Genomic DNA, 16,873 nt, shown 5'->3' on the forward strand with positions numbered 1-16,873 from the left:
GTAATGAAGAAGATGTAATGAAGAAGATGTAATGATGAAGATGTAATGAAGAAGATGTAATGAAGAAGATATCATGAAGAAGATGTAATGAAGATGTAATGAAGAAGATGTAATGAAGAGGATGTCATGAAGATGTAATGAAGAAGATGTAATGTTGAAGATGTAATGATGAAGATGTAATGATGAAGATGTAATGAAGAAGATGTCATGAAGAAGATGTCATGAAGAAGATGTAATGATGAAGATGTCATGAAGAAGATGTAATGATGAAGATGTAATGATGAAGATGTAATGATGAAGATGTCATGAAGAGGATGTAATGAAGAAGAAGATGTCATGAAGAAGATGTCATGAAGAAGATGTAATGAAGAAGATGTAATGAAGAAGATGTCATGAAGAAGATGTAATGAAGAAGATGTCATGAAGAAGATGTCATGAAGAAGATGTAATGATGAAGATGTAATGAAGAAGATGTCATGAAGAAGATGTAATGATGAAGATGTAATGAAGAAGATGTAATGATGAAGATGTAATGAAGAAGATGTAATGATGAAGATGTAATGATGAAGATGTAATGAAGAAGATGTAATGAAGAAGATGTAATGATGAAGATGTAATGATGAAGATGTAATGATGAAGATGTCATGAAGAAGATGTAATGATGAAGATGTAATGATGAAGATGTAATGATGAAGATGTAATGATGAAGATGTAATGATGAAGATGTAATGATGAAGATGTAATGATGAAGATGTAATGAAGAAGATGTAATGAAGAAGATGTAATGATGAAGATGTCATGAAGAAGATGTAATGATGAAGATGTCATGAAGAAGATGTAATGATGAAGATGTAATGATGAAGATGTAATGAAGAAGATGTCATGAAGAAGATGTAATGATGAAGATGTAATGATGAAGATGTAATGATGAAGATGTCATGAAGAAGATGTAATGATGAAGATGTAATGATAAAGATGTAATGATGAAGATGTAATGATGAAGATGTAATGATGAAGATGTAATGATGAAGATGTAATGATGAAGATGTAATGAAGAAGATGTAATGAAGAAGATGTAATGATGAAGATGTCATGAAGAAGATGTAATGATGAAGATGTCATGAAGAAGATGTAATGATGAAGATGTAATGATGAAGATGTAATGAAGAAGATGTCATGAAGAAGATGTAATGATGAAGATGTAATGATGAAGATGTAATGATGAAGATGTCATGAAGAAGATGTAATGATGAAGATGTAATGATGAAGATGTAATGTTGAAGATGTAATGATGAAGATGTAATGATGAAGATGTAATGATGAAGATGTAATGATGAAGATGTAATGTTGAAGATGTAATGATGAAGATGTAATGATGAAGATGTAATGATGAAGATGTAATGAAGAAGATGTAATGAAGAAGATGTAATGAAGAAGATGTCATGAAGAAGATGTATTATTGGGCCACACGTTAAAATCATGCTTAAATAATTGCGATCACAATGACTTTACTTTGATGGAGAATGTTCATGCTGTGTTCTTCATATATCTTCAGAAATAACCCCTTTTACCCTTTCAATGGAAGTAAAACTCTCTTTACAAAAAAGATAAAGAAAGGTAATATCATACAATATATATAGAACGCTATATACAGTACTTGGTTTTATTATTGAAACCTTATTTATTTCCAGTTATTAACTAACACAATTGGACTTACTTTGATTGTTTGTCATTTATTGCCAACTCTTGGGCTTGAATGTTTAATTTTGCAAATGTGCAGCAATAAACACAAGTGCAGCTTGTAATCGGATATCAGTTACTAAGATTGCTTTGTCTCTGAAATCTGATGATGAAAAACCGACCCCCATTAGTAACTGTGCATTCATAACCGGTACAGTTCAATATCATGTACTCCATTGTAAGATAGCACTGAGACACTCGTACTAATTCTGATCATCATTGACGAGGATAAAATGGCATGCTTTAGAACATTAACGGTTTAAAATGTCGTCTTCTATGAATGTGTGTTTTGTGTGCGTTTCCATTGTCTAAGACTGCAGGACCTTCAATATTTGTGAGTAACCAAAGTCTTTTGTTTAACAAGTAAGAACAAAATTCATGGAAGAAAATATTGACGAATCCCCGAACCCGGGCGGTCCTTCTGTGTGGAGTTTGCAACGTTCTCTCCGGGTTCTCCAGCTTCATGCCACAGTCCAAAGACATGCAGCTTTGGGTTCATTGGAGGCTCTAAATGTCCAATGTCAGCCGGGATCGAACTCCAGCGACCCACGAGTCATTACGCGGTTTGGATAAGGGAATTGAACACGCGGACATTTAAACTGCTATGACGAGCAAAAGAGGGATCTTCTACTCTGCGATTCAGCTGCTTTCACAAGTATCACCTGACATGACATTTCTGCTGCCTTCAACAAAAAAAGAAAACTTCCATCATCCCTTTAATTTTTTCTCAAATATCCCTGTTAATACACAATTTACTCCAACTGCTTTGAGTGCTTTCAATTCAATCAACACTTGAAGCCGAGAGCGTTCAGTTCATACACTTCAACTGGCTCATTTCTCCCAATGGGAATCTCGACTGACATTTCCTTTCAACTGTTAGAATTCAACTAATGCTCACTCGCTTCCTCTGTGGACCGCTGTCATTTCTTTGAACACTTCCCTCTTAACCGCCATTAGGAGAAGTAGCATTTCAACTGCCACTTCGACGACGTCGTCAACCGTCACAAAGGATTCATCTGCACCCCCCCCCCAAAAAAAAAAAAACTGTGAACGGTTTCATTGAAAAATCACATCGGGAAATATTATTGAGAAGAACATTTGTGTCATTCGTAAACACGTTCCGCGTCAAGGACTTTAGGAGACGCAGACAGCGATCACAGCTTCAGCCAGGCGGCGGGCGCCGTTTGTCATCCGTGCTCTTATGTTCTGTGAATTATGAGCAACTGGAGTCAGGCGAGCACAAAGGAGGGTCGATAATGTGAAGTGATCAAAAGACGTGGCCCCGGTCCAGCCATTGTTGAAGGGTGCTTTTCTTTTTCCCTTTTTTTTTTGTTTCAAAGCAAGCCTGCAATCCCCTGGTCTGCAGTCACGCTCAACTCGCCTGAGTATTTCCTGTGGAGGAATCACTAAGACAATAGCAGCGAGCAAGTCAGCCGTCAGCATGAAGGCTGTATGATCACCGTATGATTGAAAGGCTTTTGATATGCAAAGGGATGTAAACAAACTGTAAACAATATCAAAACACGAAAGGGAGCTTTTCCAGAGGTTTTGGTGTGTCACATGACTGAGATTTAGACCGCTGTGTGACAATCCGGCATCGAAGACCACCTTCACACGACCTTCGGCCTGCTGCAGGGGCCGAGGAGGTCAAGAGGTAACAGGTGAGCCGGTGATTGAGGGAGTCAGGTGACCGGGACAGGTGGGGGAGTGCGAGGGCCTCTGCTGGATGGATGGAGAATGGCAATGCAGTTATGACATTGGCTTCAAATATGGAAGGCGTGCACATTTTTCTATTTCATTACATTAAAGACGGATTATCGGAATATTATCATTATCATAAATCAAACACTGTTAACTTGAATTTTGAAAGTGTGTTTGTGTGTAGCCTATGGGTTAACAGTCATATAGGCCTAACCAATACATCAATTAATAAAGTGCAACAGCCACTCTTCACAAAACCATGTCAATGACCTTTGCCATAAACTAACTGGTTTATGACTCTGAAGAAAGTTTCCAAATAAAGTTGACATAGATCATTTAATCAGAAACTAGTTAGCCTCGTGGATTTGCTATTTTTGTAATACGCCCAAGGATCTACTTTTAACTGGCAATATGACTATGGCAGATTATTTATGACTTTATAACATGCTTTTACTTCAACAGAGGTGAACACATTTTCCAGATATTATTAAAACGAATTCTGCTAGCTAGCTACCAGCTAACTTGATTAGCCGGCTGGTTGTTAGCTCCAATGTAGCGAATCCAGTCTGTGTATAAAATGATAAGAAGTTTATTACTTCAGATCAGTGGCGGCTGCTGGAATTTGTTTTTGGTATGGGCCATCCAATCAATTTCAGCAAAACATCCCAGAATGATACAATGCAAAAAAAGTATCAAACACGCATTTCTAATTTGTAGTTAAATATGTAACATTTATTCCAACAATGACATAATAAGAACATCTTATTCATACAATTCAGTATATTAATATACATGTATATATATATATGTCATATAATATATTCAGTATAATATGATATATAAATGCCATATAATATAAATATCATAAATTTATAATAATAAAATATAAATATCGTATAATATAAATCACATATATATATATATCAAATCTGATAGAACATGTTTATATATTAAGACGCCCCTATGAACCTTATAGGGTTAAAGTGAGCCTGTTTTTCTCCACCTCCTCATTGTGTCCTTCCTCCAGCTGGTAGTGAGGTTCACTTTGTCCAATATGGCTGCTTGAGGAGTTATCATGTGTGTCCTGGTGTCCTCATGTATTCTTACTCCTGGGTATATTCCATACCTCCAAAACACAAATAATGACTATTTGTATCATTTATAAATAAAATTAATATTATTATTATAATTTTTGTATACTTTTTTTTCGTGGCTCAAGGTGGGTGGGGCCAGGCTCCGTGGCCCTCTATTGGCCAGCCGCCACTGCTTCAGATTAATAGGTAGTTTGCTAGTTGGCTAGCCGGCTGGTTGCCTTATAAGTGGATCCCCGTGCAGTTAGCAAAACAAGCTAATCCAGGCGTTACATTTGTCGAATTTGAAAAACGTTAGGAGGCTCGTGCTACTTGTCTCCTGAATCACGACAAGAGGCTGTAAATACAAAGTTAGCATGCTCTATATTTGGGTTGAAAATGACCAGAATTGTAATTTTGGGAAATGAAGTACTACTGCACAGATACATGAAACGTTGCAGTGACTCAAGGCGATTTAAGGGCAGTAAATATCAAGAACAACATTGTCCCTGCTGTGCAGTACTTTTCTTTTTTTAAGGAGCAACAGTCGCAGGCTCTGCTTTCCGTCACTAAATAATAAAATCACAAAGAAAACACGACGATAACGACCTGAGAGCTTTGTCCTTTCAAATCCACAAGCATGCTGATTAAATTCCATCGCAGCTATTCATAGCCCTCCCTCAGTCCTCTCAGCATTATAAACATATCACAGTGGACACCTGGCTCTGCCGGGGTTCGGGTACGTTAGCCGTGACAAATAACTAGCCGGCAGGTCAAAGTCTACGAAGCCAGGAGACGAAAAGCAACCGAATGTCAAATCAGATAAGAGGAACTGTGTCTGGGTCTGAATTGTGTTTGGTTCACTCATGGAGTCTTGGGTACAATCGCAACTGGTTTTCGGACGGGCCTGCCTGTCGCATCACCGACTGAAAACAGGCAATTTCCTCTAAAAGGAGCCAACACTGCACGCCAGTGAACCGAGTGGCTCTCAGCCGTGCCAGGAGGGGCCGGCGATCCGCGTCCGTCCCTCGGTGCCACCGGACGGCGAGCCACGAGCGGAGACGACCCTCCCGACCCCCGCGGGACAATAGTGATGAATAACGCCTTTCACAAACTGGGCTCTGCATTCGCAGCCAAGCAGCCAATTTGGATTCATGCCGGATTAAATCGCTTGCAGGAACAAAGACAAAAGGGCTCTTTCTGAGGGGGGAATTAGTTGAGTTGAAAAGTCAAACCCTTGAAGTTCTCTGTGGTTGTTTTTTTGCACTTAATAAGTTAGAACCTTATACAGATGAACCGTGTCAGAGTCTATGTTAATCACAGGCCACGATCAGCTCGAAGAGCACACAAAGGCCTCCCAAATGACCCGAGTCCACGCTGAATGAATCAGCTCTACTAAACATGTTCGGGCTGTTGGAGGTCGCCGTCCTGATGGATTCATCCAGCTTTTGGATAAAGAACTTAATTCACGATGACACACTTCGGCCTGGGCTTTGGACGCTTCACGCGGGAGAGCATTTTCTGTCAGCTATTGAAGTATTTCCACATTCTGTCACCTTTCTAACTCATGATTGGAAAGAGGAGGGTGGCGCAGTAAAAAAAAAAAGAAGGTATCCCCCCAAAAAACCCTAAAAGGACATACAAGAGAAAACCACGAAGGAACGCTGATGCCGATGTGTGGAGGCAGAGAAGAACGGACACCCCCTGAGCTGTTAATACTGCAAAAAGGTTTTTAATCCAACTGACCGTTGATTATGTGCAGGAGGAACAATTTGTACATAAATAGGCAATAGTTATAAATATCAGCGGTTTGGCTGGTACAAAAATGTAGAAAACATATTGTACATTATCTACAAGTGCCATTTTTTTTATTTTGTACAACATCGTCTCTTGTTGGATTGTCCGCAGAGTCCCATTCACACGCTGCACTGCACATGCGCGTACACAGTAAGTGTCCGAGAAGGAGGAGAGGGGGAGGTCATCTCACTCAGCCCACAGAACTCGTCATCATCGGGATGGATCCCCTCACCAGAGCTGCACCACATTCCTCGGGTGCAGCTCAGGATGTTCACTCATCCAACAACTTCAGTCCAGTTCTCTTGCAGTTTCATTGGCAGACAAAAAAATAAATACAAATAAACACAAACAAATAAAAAGACTCATTTATTTATGTAAGACGTCGCTCAGTGAGCTGCTCCTCCGAACGCGGCGTCACGTGTCCTCTCACCCTTTTTCTGAAACTTCAGGGGGTTCTATAGAATATAAATAAATAAATATATATATATATATATATATATATATATATATATATATATATATATATATATATATATATATATATGTGTGTGTGTATGTATATATATATATATATATATATATATATATATATATATACATAGCAGTCGTCAGCAGCAACTCACATTTGGTCCCTGAAATTGAGCTAAAACACTAAAACAAGATAGTGTGTGGACGATGTGCAGAATGTTCAGTGGATTAAAAAAAAGGGTGGAGGGGGGTGTTTCAGATGACTTTCATTTGACTTTCATTTTCTGGGGTGGAAATTAGGATAGAGGGACACTCATTCATCCTTTTCAAAAATTCACAAACGTCTTTCAGGCATTCAGGCTGCCACTTCATTTCTGTGCAATACCGCCCTCTTGTGTGCTGAGCTGGTACAGACGGCGAGCTGCGCCCAGTCCATAACTCACATGATGAACATTATTACTTTTTTCCCCCGTCTTGCCAAATTCATGTAAATTGTCCAAGTCCAGCCAACGTGCAGACGCTTGTAAAAGTGAATGAAATGAATAAAACCTGTGGCTGTGATATCAAATGACACGGAGATGATATATAAACGTTAGCGGTGCTTTGGCATCGCAGCCGGACTACGGGCATTAAACTGAAATAAAAACCAGTGGATCTTTCTGTTCAGAAGTCCAACTAATGCATCAACATTGAGCACATTCTTTTTCTTGTGTCTATATCGCCACTGGGTTTCTGTGTGCACACCGGGAGCGGTGCTAAAAACAAGGCATAATTCATTTCAGTGCAATACGCAAAGTCAAACCTAAGGAACATGGGTTAATAAACAACGCAGAGAAAAGAGGAAGCCATTGAATAAAATGGCCGCCTTGAGCAGCAGAATCCGTCCGACCTTCACGGTCTTCATAATGGAGCGGAGCCGCGTCAGAAGCACCACAGCTGGAGTCCAAAAGTCATCACACGGAATCGGCAGCAGACGCAGGAACAGTTCGTCTGAAAACGGGACTCTCGAGCAGCAACCCCCACCCCCCCACCCACCCCCTTCTCATCTTTCTTAAAACCTGAATAAGAGGAAGCTGATCTTGAATCCTTATGAGGGCTCGTCCAGGCCGACTCGGTCTGCTTGAAAGGAACATTTCGACACTTATTCTCCTTAAAGCGGAGAGGTCGATCCGCCTCTCAAACATGTCCAAGTGTCCTTGAGCAAGACACTGAAACAAATAAATAGAATAAAGCTGAAAGCAGCAGCCAGTTAGCTTAGCTTAGCACAAAGACTTGAAACAGGCTGGGTACCGAACACGGTACTTTTCAGGGTAAAGACCGGAATGACGTCGCTACCACCGAGTACCGATTCACGTGAAATCAGTCGGTGCCAAACGTTGGTACTTGAGAGCGCAAACTGAGAGAGAGTATTACTATAGTGGTCCTATGTTTTCACAACTGAAATGACAGAGAGAGTAAAGTAGCACCAAAATAAAGTAGCGTTGGGTTACCGCTACCAAACCAGATCAAATGTAATTGGTACCGATACAGTCGGGTGCATAAAACTACGATAAAATGACAAAACGCTGATTTTAGACTCAACAAGCGAGGTGTGTGATTGTTGTTGCCATCGGAGAGAGCCTGGCTAGCTGTTCCCCTCCGTTTCCAGTCCCTATGCTAAGCTAAGCTAACTCTCTAGCTTCATATTTGCCGTACAAAACGTACAAATCTAACTAACTCTCAGCAAGAAAGCGAGCGAGGCTATTTTCCCAGACGTGTCGAAGTGTTCCTTAAACTCCAATCTGGGTTTCTCCTTGGCACACAGGTAGACACACATCAATATTTCAGGCCGAACAAAGCGGCGATGCTGGTTTTTTTCCCCTCTCCTCCACGTCCACTGATTCCCCGCCACGTTAGGCGTAGGGCGTCTCAAACATTTACAAAGTGCTAAACTCAAAGCTGCGTCTCGGACGGCGCAGCTTTAAAAAAAAAAAAGAAAGAAAAAGGAATGAACGTTGTGAAGGCCTTGAGGTGAGGCTGATGTTCAATACTGAAGAAACATGGTGTTCTTCGCTGGTGATCCAACGCCGGGTTGTCCCTCCCTGATCACCACTCATTGCTCATTGCTTTTGTTCGAAGGAGATCATCGTTACAGGTTCGTCACTCTGCTGTTTCTTTTTCCCTTTTTAAAAAGAGGTGCCCTCCCCCTCCCCCCAACCCAAAGGTGCAACAGAAATCCTTCAAGAGTCAGTGGCCATAAAAAGGCATCTGGATGTCCCAGAGAAGGCTGTTGGCACGAAGAAGTGATGCAACTCTGGAAACACCCGGAAAAAACAACAACATTGCTTTCAAGTCCAGGAGAAGGAAAAAGGTCCAGAGCATTTCCTGCCTCCTCTTCCAGCTGCGAAACCACCGGGAAACAAAAGTCTCTCCATCGGCCTTGATTGGCCTCGACTTGGCTCGCTGTGGCCTCAGCGCCTGCAGCTTCCGCCTCAGAGAGTGGCGAGGACGCGTGAGAAGGATATGATGATGGAGAGGCAGGTCTGGCCCACGCCCAACAACAGGGCTTCCAGCGGCGCCATGTCCTTCCCCGCCACGCGGTACACCCCCGCCACCGCCGCACCTGAGGGAGGAAAAGAAGCAAACAGGTCGTAAGCAAACAGGCCGTAAGCAAACAGGCCGTAAGCAAACAGGCCGTAAGCAAACAGGTCGTAAGCAAACAGGCCGTCACTGCAGGTCGGCCCGAAAGCGAGTTTCGCCCCCAAAACTAAACAAAGCGGGGAGACAAACACACAGACGCAAACACACAGTTTGGGTTTTGTCTGGGCTCCTCTTTTTCTTCTTGAACTAGTGGCCTAGTGATGTCACATATCTGTCAGGATTTAGTCACATTTAAATGCAAACGTTGTCCAAAAGTTTTATTCTGTGTCTTTATTTGATAAATTATTCATCGCTTTAAGGCCTGATGGTTTTTCTTCTCTCTAACGCGCCGTAACCTTTCCCGTCCTTCGCGCTCCGGCCGGCGCTCACATGGAGACTGAGGGGTGCGGGCTCGCCGTCAGCAGTCTGCTCTCCCTGATTGCTACACATTAATAATAAAAGCACCCTTCTATTTTTGGGTGGAGACGGGGGAGGGGGGCATTTTGCATCTGTGATGGAGACAGTGATTCATTCAGCTGTGCTCGGACAGGTTCTACTTACACCAGTGAGTGCAAGGAAGTAAAAGACTGAAGCACCGTCTGGGGCATCTGCTGACAGATAGACGGCGTGGAGCGTGTTCAGATAAACAAATACAAACAAAACGGGGACCAGAAAGCAGGACTTGATTATGAACTATATTCACCTGTTATTTTAGTGTTGTGCCGTCATATTATATTATACTTTTGGGACTTTCATTGGTATAGAAACAAATTCTTATTATTTACTTTGAAGCTAGGCATTAATGCAATTATTATTATTATAATGTTATAACACTATTGTCTTACCAACCAAACTCTGGCATGAAGCGTCTGATCATAGCTTTGTTTACTTATTCTGTTTACACACATTTTTAGACAAAGTTCTCAAGTTTTCGTCATTTGACAACTTCTTTTGTGAAATGCTTTCTCAGTCAATACAGCCCGCACTGAGGAGTCCATTGCTTCACTGGGTGGTTATATTTAGAAAGGAGCGGTCGAAGTCGTTGCAGCAGGGGCCCAAACATCCTGACTCATACCCTTAGTTTGGTTCAAGGTCCAATTACGGCTGAATCCTACAATTCCCACGATGCATTTCGCTGTCATCTTGTTGTCAGACCTTCACACTGAGTGGTGCCCGCTTGTGACCAGCAAAGTGAAAAGCTGAAGTGCCCCTTCAAGGACCCTGTTGTTCCGGTTTACATCACGATTGAGCGGCGCATTAAGTATTAACAGGAAATTCATGAAATTCAAAAAAAAGAAAAGCGTGTTGGAATAAAAGTGGACTTACTGGTGATGACGCCTCCGGAGAGGGAGGCCAGGAAACCCGCGCTGACCAGCACCACGGTGATGAGGCGGCCCCTCTTGTGGCGTTGCAGCATGACCAACATGAGCAGCCCCACCGCCCCGTGGAGGAAGAGCGAGGAGAAGAGACACCACAGGAACACCCAGTACCACATCTCTAAACGGGGGGGGGGGGGGGGGGGGGGGGGGGGGGGGGGGGGGGGGGGGGGGGGACAAACAAATCAGGTACAGTGTGAAAAAGAGTAAACTACGTGGCTGTTCTGGTAGCTTCTATTCCGTCCGAGCAAAGTGTTCACACTTTCACAAAAGCTGAAATGATTCGTCGGAAAAGAGTGGTGGAATCCTCGACTTCTATAGTTAAAAAGGCGAGATGCAGAGCCTATTGCCTCCACATGGCTCTCAACATGGCGACGGCTGAGCCGGCGGCTCGCAGCTAACGATGCTAACAGCGAAGGTGCCGACATTACTCCACTCCCCTATTATTTTTATATAGCAAATAGTTTTTTAATGCTCTAAATAAATGCTCTGAATGTACAATAGATAACCTTTAAGTACAATGTTGAAGTATTTGTACTACATTTTATGCTACTTTGAAAATCCTTCTACATTACGAGCTGTAAAGATCGACCAAAAGCATAGCAATTATTTTGAGAATTGCTTAATTGTTTAAGTCACTTTTTTTAATGCTAAAATGCCAACATTTGCTGATGGAAGGGAGAGTGTAATAAAAGATGATGTGCATTTGCATTATGGGATATGTAGGCTCCAGCTCTTGCAGAGCTCGACCAACACTAGAAACTAGAAGTCAGGATATCTCGGCCTCCGCTGTTTGGATTTTGACCATTCTTCATCTAATCTGTCTCTAATGACTTCATACAAGACATGCTGCATGACTGCACTGCTCCTTTAAGTAAAGATGGTGTGAACATTAATGACCCCTGCAGATTTCCATTACAGTGAAAAATGGGATACATATATTCCGCCCTGGATAAGGAAAGATACAAAATGTCCTTGTCATGCTAATTAAGAGATGTCATCGCTCAGAAGGACTCCTGCTACATGGGCCACATGAGATTCCCTGAAGTTTGACAGATTTATACACAACAGACTCCGTTCGAGGGCGTGTTGCAGCTCCAGATCAGGACGCACGGACACTCGTGCAGCTGCATAAGCCTGTGAGGGAGGATTTCCATCTACAGCCGCCACAATCACAAGTCAGGGCTCATCGAGGAGGCAGCCGACCTCGGTGATGGATCCGAGGTCGCGATGCATAAAACCAGCTCAGATCGAGCCGCTCTGCGTTTAGCAGTGAATCTGGTTTGAAACAACAGCTCGCTGCTGAACAACTTAACATTAGCAAAACTAACAGATGCCGAATGAGTTCAACCGCGTCATGTGATCGTGCACCAAACACGAGCGCTATCGCTGTGCTGCCTCAATTACGGATGTCATAAGAAATGCACGACATCTTTATGGACCAAAAGGTCAGAGGTCACAATCTCCCTCATCCTCCTCGCCCTCTTTCTCTCTCTCTTACAGGCCGGAGCTCTAAACCGCTGGCAAGATTATTCTAGAATAAAAAAAGGTGTGGGGCGAGAGGACGAAGAACGACCAGAGAGCCGGTTTAATTTAGATGATGAGTGACATCAACAGGAAAACGGGACATTGTTGTGCGCTGTAAACATCTGAAGACTTGATTCTATTACTTCAGTATTTCTCCAGCACAGAGGGGAGCTCTTCAGCACATCCATCTAACCTAGTTGCTCCACGGCCGGCCGAGCGCCTCCATCTACATATTGATCTGGCAACCAGAGAGAGAGAGCGAGAGAGACGGCGCGGTGACACAACGGCTCTTTGTCCCGCGCTGCTGCATCGCTGCCGTCTCTCTCCACCATCGGTGTCGAGCAAGAGGGGAGGATGGGTAAGAGGGGGGATGTAGGATGGAGGGATGCGAGGAGTCAGAGCGATGGATTTGAGTTGATTATGCGCCCGTCGCTCCTGCGTCCAACCGGGCCCGGAAATCATTTAAAAAAGGAGCTGTACATTGGTTTGATTTACAAATATGAAAAGAAAAAGGAGGCGTCCCACCCTGCTTCGTCCGGATCCCTCATCCAGTCCCGGCTGCACATGCATCTGTCGGCCAACTTAAGCCTGAAGGGATTAACACAATGCTCGGGGGGGGGGGTGGACAAGTGGCAGTCCCCTGTTGAAGGGATGTCTGTGGCCTCACTTGATGAATCCCAAGCTTGACGTAACGTGATCAAGGAAGAGACGGAGGAGAAAGCCATCAGGGTGAAATGTTTCGGTGGAAAGACACGGCTCTTTATTTACTCCGGCTGACAGAATTCACTCGAGGCAGGTCATTTTTTTGGTTCACACTTTAACAAACGCCGGGAGCCCGGGCCCAACATTTAATTTCAGGGGACAGGTGGACACAGCTCCTCCGGTCATGTTCAGAGGAGGCACGGCAATAACTTCTGCTCATCCGCACTTCCAGGATGAGGTACCGCACGGCAGCTTTAGAGCTGGCATGTCAACAGTGAAGCATTACAAATTAATTCATAACAATAATAATAATAATAATAAAGCCAGGGGATCATGCCATTGTATGTGGCCTGATAGGCAGTCAGGGTTTCCGCACGCACGCACTGCAGGGGTGTTGAGCTCCCCCAGCAGGAGGGAGGATGGGTGATGGATCTGTCCCGGTGAGGAGAGGCGGGACGTGGTCAGCGGGGAGCGATGAAGAGGGTTTTTAACCTCTTTGTCCCAAACACTAGGTGTGAATCCAGTATCTTAAATATATATTTATATAGTTTGTTAATGTTTATTTAGCCATATCCACTACAGTGTTTTGTTTATTTTACTTTTTTAAATATCTTCTCTGTACTTAAGTTAGTGTTCCCTACAAAAAGACCTTTGCAGCTCTGTTTTAGGATGGTACTATATAAATAAGGTTTATTATTATTACTATTATCATTTCCACTTCAAAGCTGTTTCCTATTTGGGCTGGATGAAAAACCAAATGTGTATACGTTACATGGCATTTGGACTCTCCTGCAGACCCTAAATGTACTTAATAAATAAACAATGAAAAATGGGTGCAGCGGAACAAGCTGTGAACTCGGTTTGCCTGAAACTTTGTTTTTACTGCATTCTATTCATTAAAAATAAGTTCCAATAATAAAATGTTGAGGGAAAAAAAAGTATATTTGAAAGGTTCTCTATTTGACATTCACAGCAGCAATATGGCATCAAACCACCATTCGGTTTCCCCCTCGGCTAAACACAGTCATACACTGTGTTGCGCTGTTAGCGCTGTGAGCACCGGTGGCTGCCGGCCGGGGGCTCAGCCGGCGTCGTGTTGAGATGCAGATAGGCCGTGAATTGAGCTATTTAGCACCTTCAAAGTGCTGAATAAAAAGTAGCGTCTTTCCGCCGAATATCGCAAATCGCGACTCAACAACTACGTTCCTTTTTTGTTTGCATCCTTTTTTGGTTTGCTGAAGTGAAACTGCAGCCAGCACATAGGATGTCGGCTGCGTGTCGTAAGACTGTGGCAACTCGGCTGTGAGCGCGTGCCTCGCCTCCTCGATAACTCTCTCGCCCCTGCAGGGAGGAAGAACGAGAACATGTCTATGTGTGTGTGCGTGTGGCGGCCCTGTTGTTCCTGTGCACATCACCCTCTTTCACAACCATGCGTGCGTTGAGCAGGGAGAACATAATAATGTTGTTCTTGCCACGGGAAGTTCGGCCCGCCTGCAGAGGAAGAGATACAATGCCCGCACACTGCCTTTCCTGCTTGGTCCTACTTTTGTATTATTATTATTATTTCATGTTGGCTGTATTTCGACCCCCAGATCGTCTCCCTTGGAGCTCCTCAAAAAAAAAAAACCTTTGCCCGAGTAGGAACACGAAAGGTCAAACTGATGACATTAAAGTATATAGGACGAGAAAATCAGCTTGCAGGTATTTGTCATTGTTTGACAGGCGTAAAGAAAGCACCCGTTATCGACCCCTTCAGCGCCATCAGCTCCACCGTGGTGCTCCAACCACATATTCGCATGCTTATTAATACACATGCGTGAAGGCGTCGGCCCCGCGTCGGGACTCGTATGGGTTTTGACCTCGACCTCACTGCGTGTCTGGACCATCCCATGTCCCAGACGGATAGAGCCTCTAATTGCCCCTTGATAACTGGACTGCAAGACAAAGGGCGGAGGAGGAGGAGGGGAAGGAGGAGGAGGAGGGAGGAGGAGGGAGGTGGGAGACACTTCATTTACTACACAGTGGGGGACGCATTCAAGCAGCAGGGAGATTAATTAGCCGCATATTGTGATTACTGTCGTGACGTCCACTGACGCCGCAAGCGTGGAAAGAGGAGTGGCAGTGGCATCCCCCCCCCCCCCCCCCCCCCCCCCACACCCCACCCCCCTTCACGTGAACCACTCTCCCCTTTCTCCCCCACTAAGCACGAGAGGTGCAAACACAGCCCATATTTACGTGTATTCGTCTTTATAAATGGACGCGCTCTTATAATAAAGTGCACTGCACGCGGTGGTCGCGAGGACAGCGGAATACATGAACGCAGGAGAATAACGGCGCCTCTCGTTCCGCATACCTGTGAAGTGCTGCAGTGTCGTGCCGTGCACCCAAAGGCTCAGCACTTGCTGCACCGACAGATTAACGGAATAATCCCGGTTCGTTGTCATGTTTGTGCCGCCGCCGCCCGGCTTCGCCCGCCTCTTTATCGAATAGCTGTACTTGGCTTGAGATGCAGGCATGGAGGAGACCGGGGGGGCATATGGGCTGTGAGGCGGCTCTCCCCGGCGCGGCTCGCCTCTACCGGTGCCTCTGCTTCGGCTTGACGTCCGTCTCCGCCTCGGGAAGGGAAGGGCCGCTGGCTGGTCGGTTCATCCTCGGTGGTGTCGGCGTCGGTGGCGGCTGCGCGGAGGCCATGACGGGGATGGCAGCGGGAGCGCAGGCGGGCAGACGGACGCGCGGTCGGCTCGTCCTACGTCGGCTAGCCGGGCTACATAACCCTTAAAGGGCCAGTCGCCTCGTGGAGGGGAGGGTTGCCGTTCACGTTGACGCGTCTACGGCTTGCTGACGTCGGGGAATAAAACAGGGGACAGAGAAATGTTACGTAGCGACGTCACTTCATGAAGTGACATTATCATTATATACCCTCTCCCTCTCTCCCTCTCTCCGTCATATATATATATATATATATATATATATATATATATATATATATATATATATATATATATGTATATATACATATATATATATATATATGTATATATATATAATAATATAATATATAACAATTGTATATATATGTATGTATATATATATATATATATATATATATATATATATATATATATATATTGATTTGTTGTTGAAAAGTTCCCTATCAATATCAAATGACTTGTGGCGCTACGAGTTGCCCAGGACAACGGAGAGATGCAGGAGCTCTCCGTGGTGCTGATTGGCTCACCCCCAAAACGCCTGATATAATAATAAAAAAATTATGATGAGTGTGAGCGAGGCACACATTAATGGTGATGCTTAGTGGCAGGTTTTGGATGAAAAAAAAATAGAAATACAAAACCATGACTTACCAAATGTTTAAATTGAAGTATGATAAGCCTACATGTTGGAATACACCATCTCTTAAGATGACAGTAGATCTGGCATACCTCAAAACTAACAGTGAGAACTGAATTGCCCCGTCAGCCCCCAGTAGGATTAAGAGCTATATTTGAAAAGTGTGAAGCTTTACACTTGTCCGAGATCTTTTTCTCACAAGGTGCTGAGCGTCAGAAAAAGCAAATGAAAAGTCAGATGTGGGAAGGCAGGGAGGGAGCCTGGGTGTTATGTGGACACTGAATGTTCTGGAACACATATTTCTCCAAGGAGCAGTATTTTAAGAAGTGTCCCAGTTCAGATACGAGGGCGAGGAAACGTCTGACATTTGACACCTCGATGTCTTAAATGCAAAAGTTTTAGGATTTAATAGGCTGCTGCAGGTGAAGGAGCTCATGCACATCTCACTGTGTGTTCAGGTATTGAGGCAATGACGTTTAGTAGTGTATCAGTAAGCTGCAAAAAAAGGTATTCTTAAAAGAGTGT

At 43.8% G+C, this 16,873-nt stretch overlaps 1 protein-coding gene across 1 annotated transcript; it reads right to left on the minus strand.

Annotated features, from left to right (window-relative positions):
* Positions 1-7,817: 7,817 nt before the first annotated feature.
* tmem170b (transmembrane protein 170B) lies at positions 7,818-15,516 on the minus strand. Its single transcript, XM_034545789.1, has 3 exons — positions 15,354-15,516; positions 10,722-10,892; positions 7,818-9,378 (listed from the first exon to the last, which is right to left on the minus strand). Exons 1-3 carry the CDS (start codon positions 15,514-15,516, stop codon positions 9,248-9,250), a joined length of 465 nt encoding a protein of 154 aa, XP_034401680.1. The 3' UTR covers positions 7,818-9,247.
* Between the last annotated feature and the right edge of the window lie 1,357 nt (positions 15,517-16,873).

The sequence above is a fragment of the Cyclopterus lumpus genome, chromosome 11, assembly GCF_009769545.1.
Source record: "Cyclopterus lumpus isolate fCycLum1 chromosome 11, fCycLum1.pri, whole genome shotgun sequence".
Taxonomy (NCBI): Eukaryota; Metazoa; Chordata; class Actinopteri; order Perciformes; family Cyclopteridae; genus Cyclopterus; species Cyclopterus lumpus.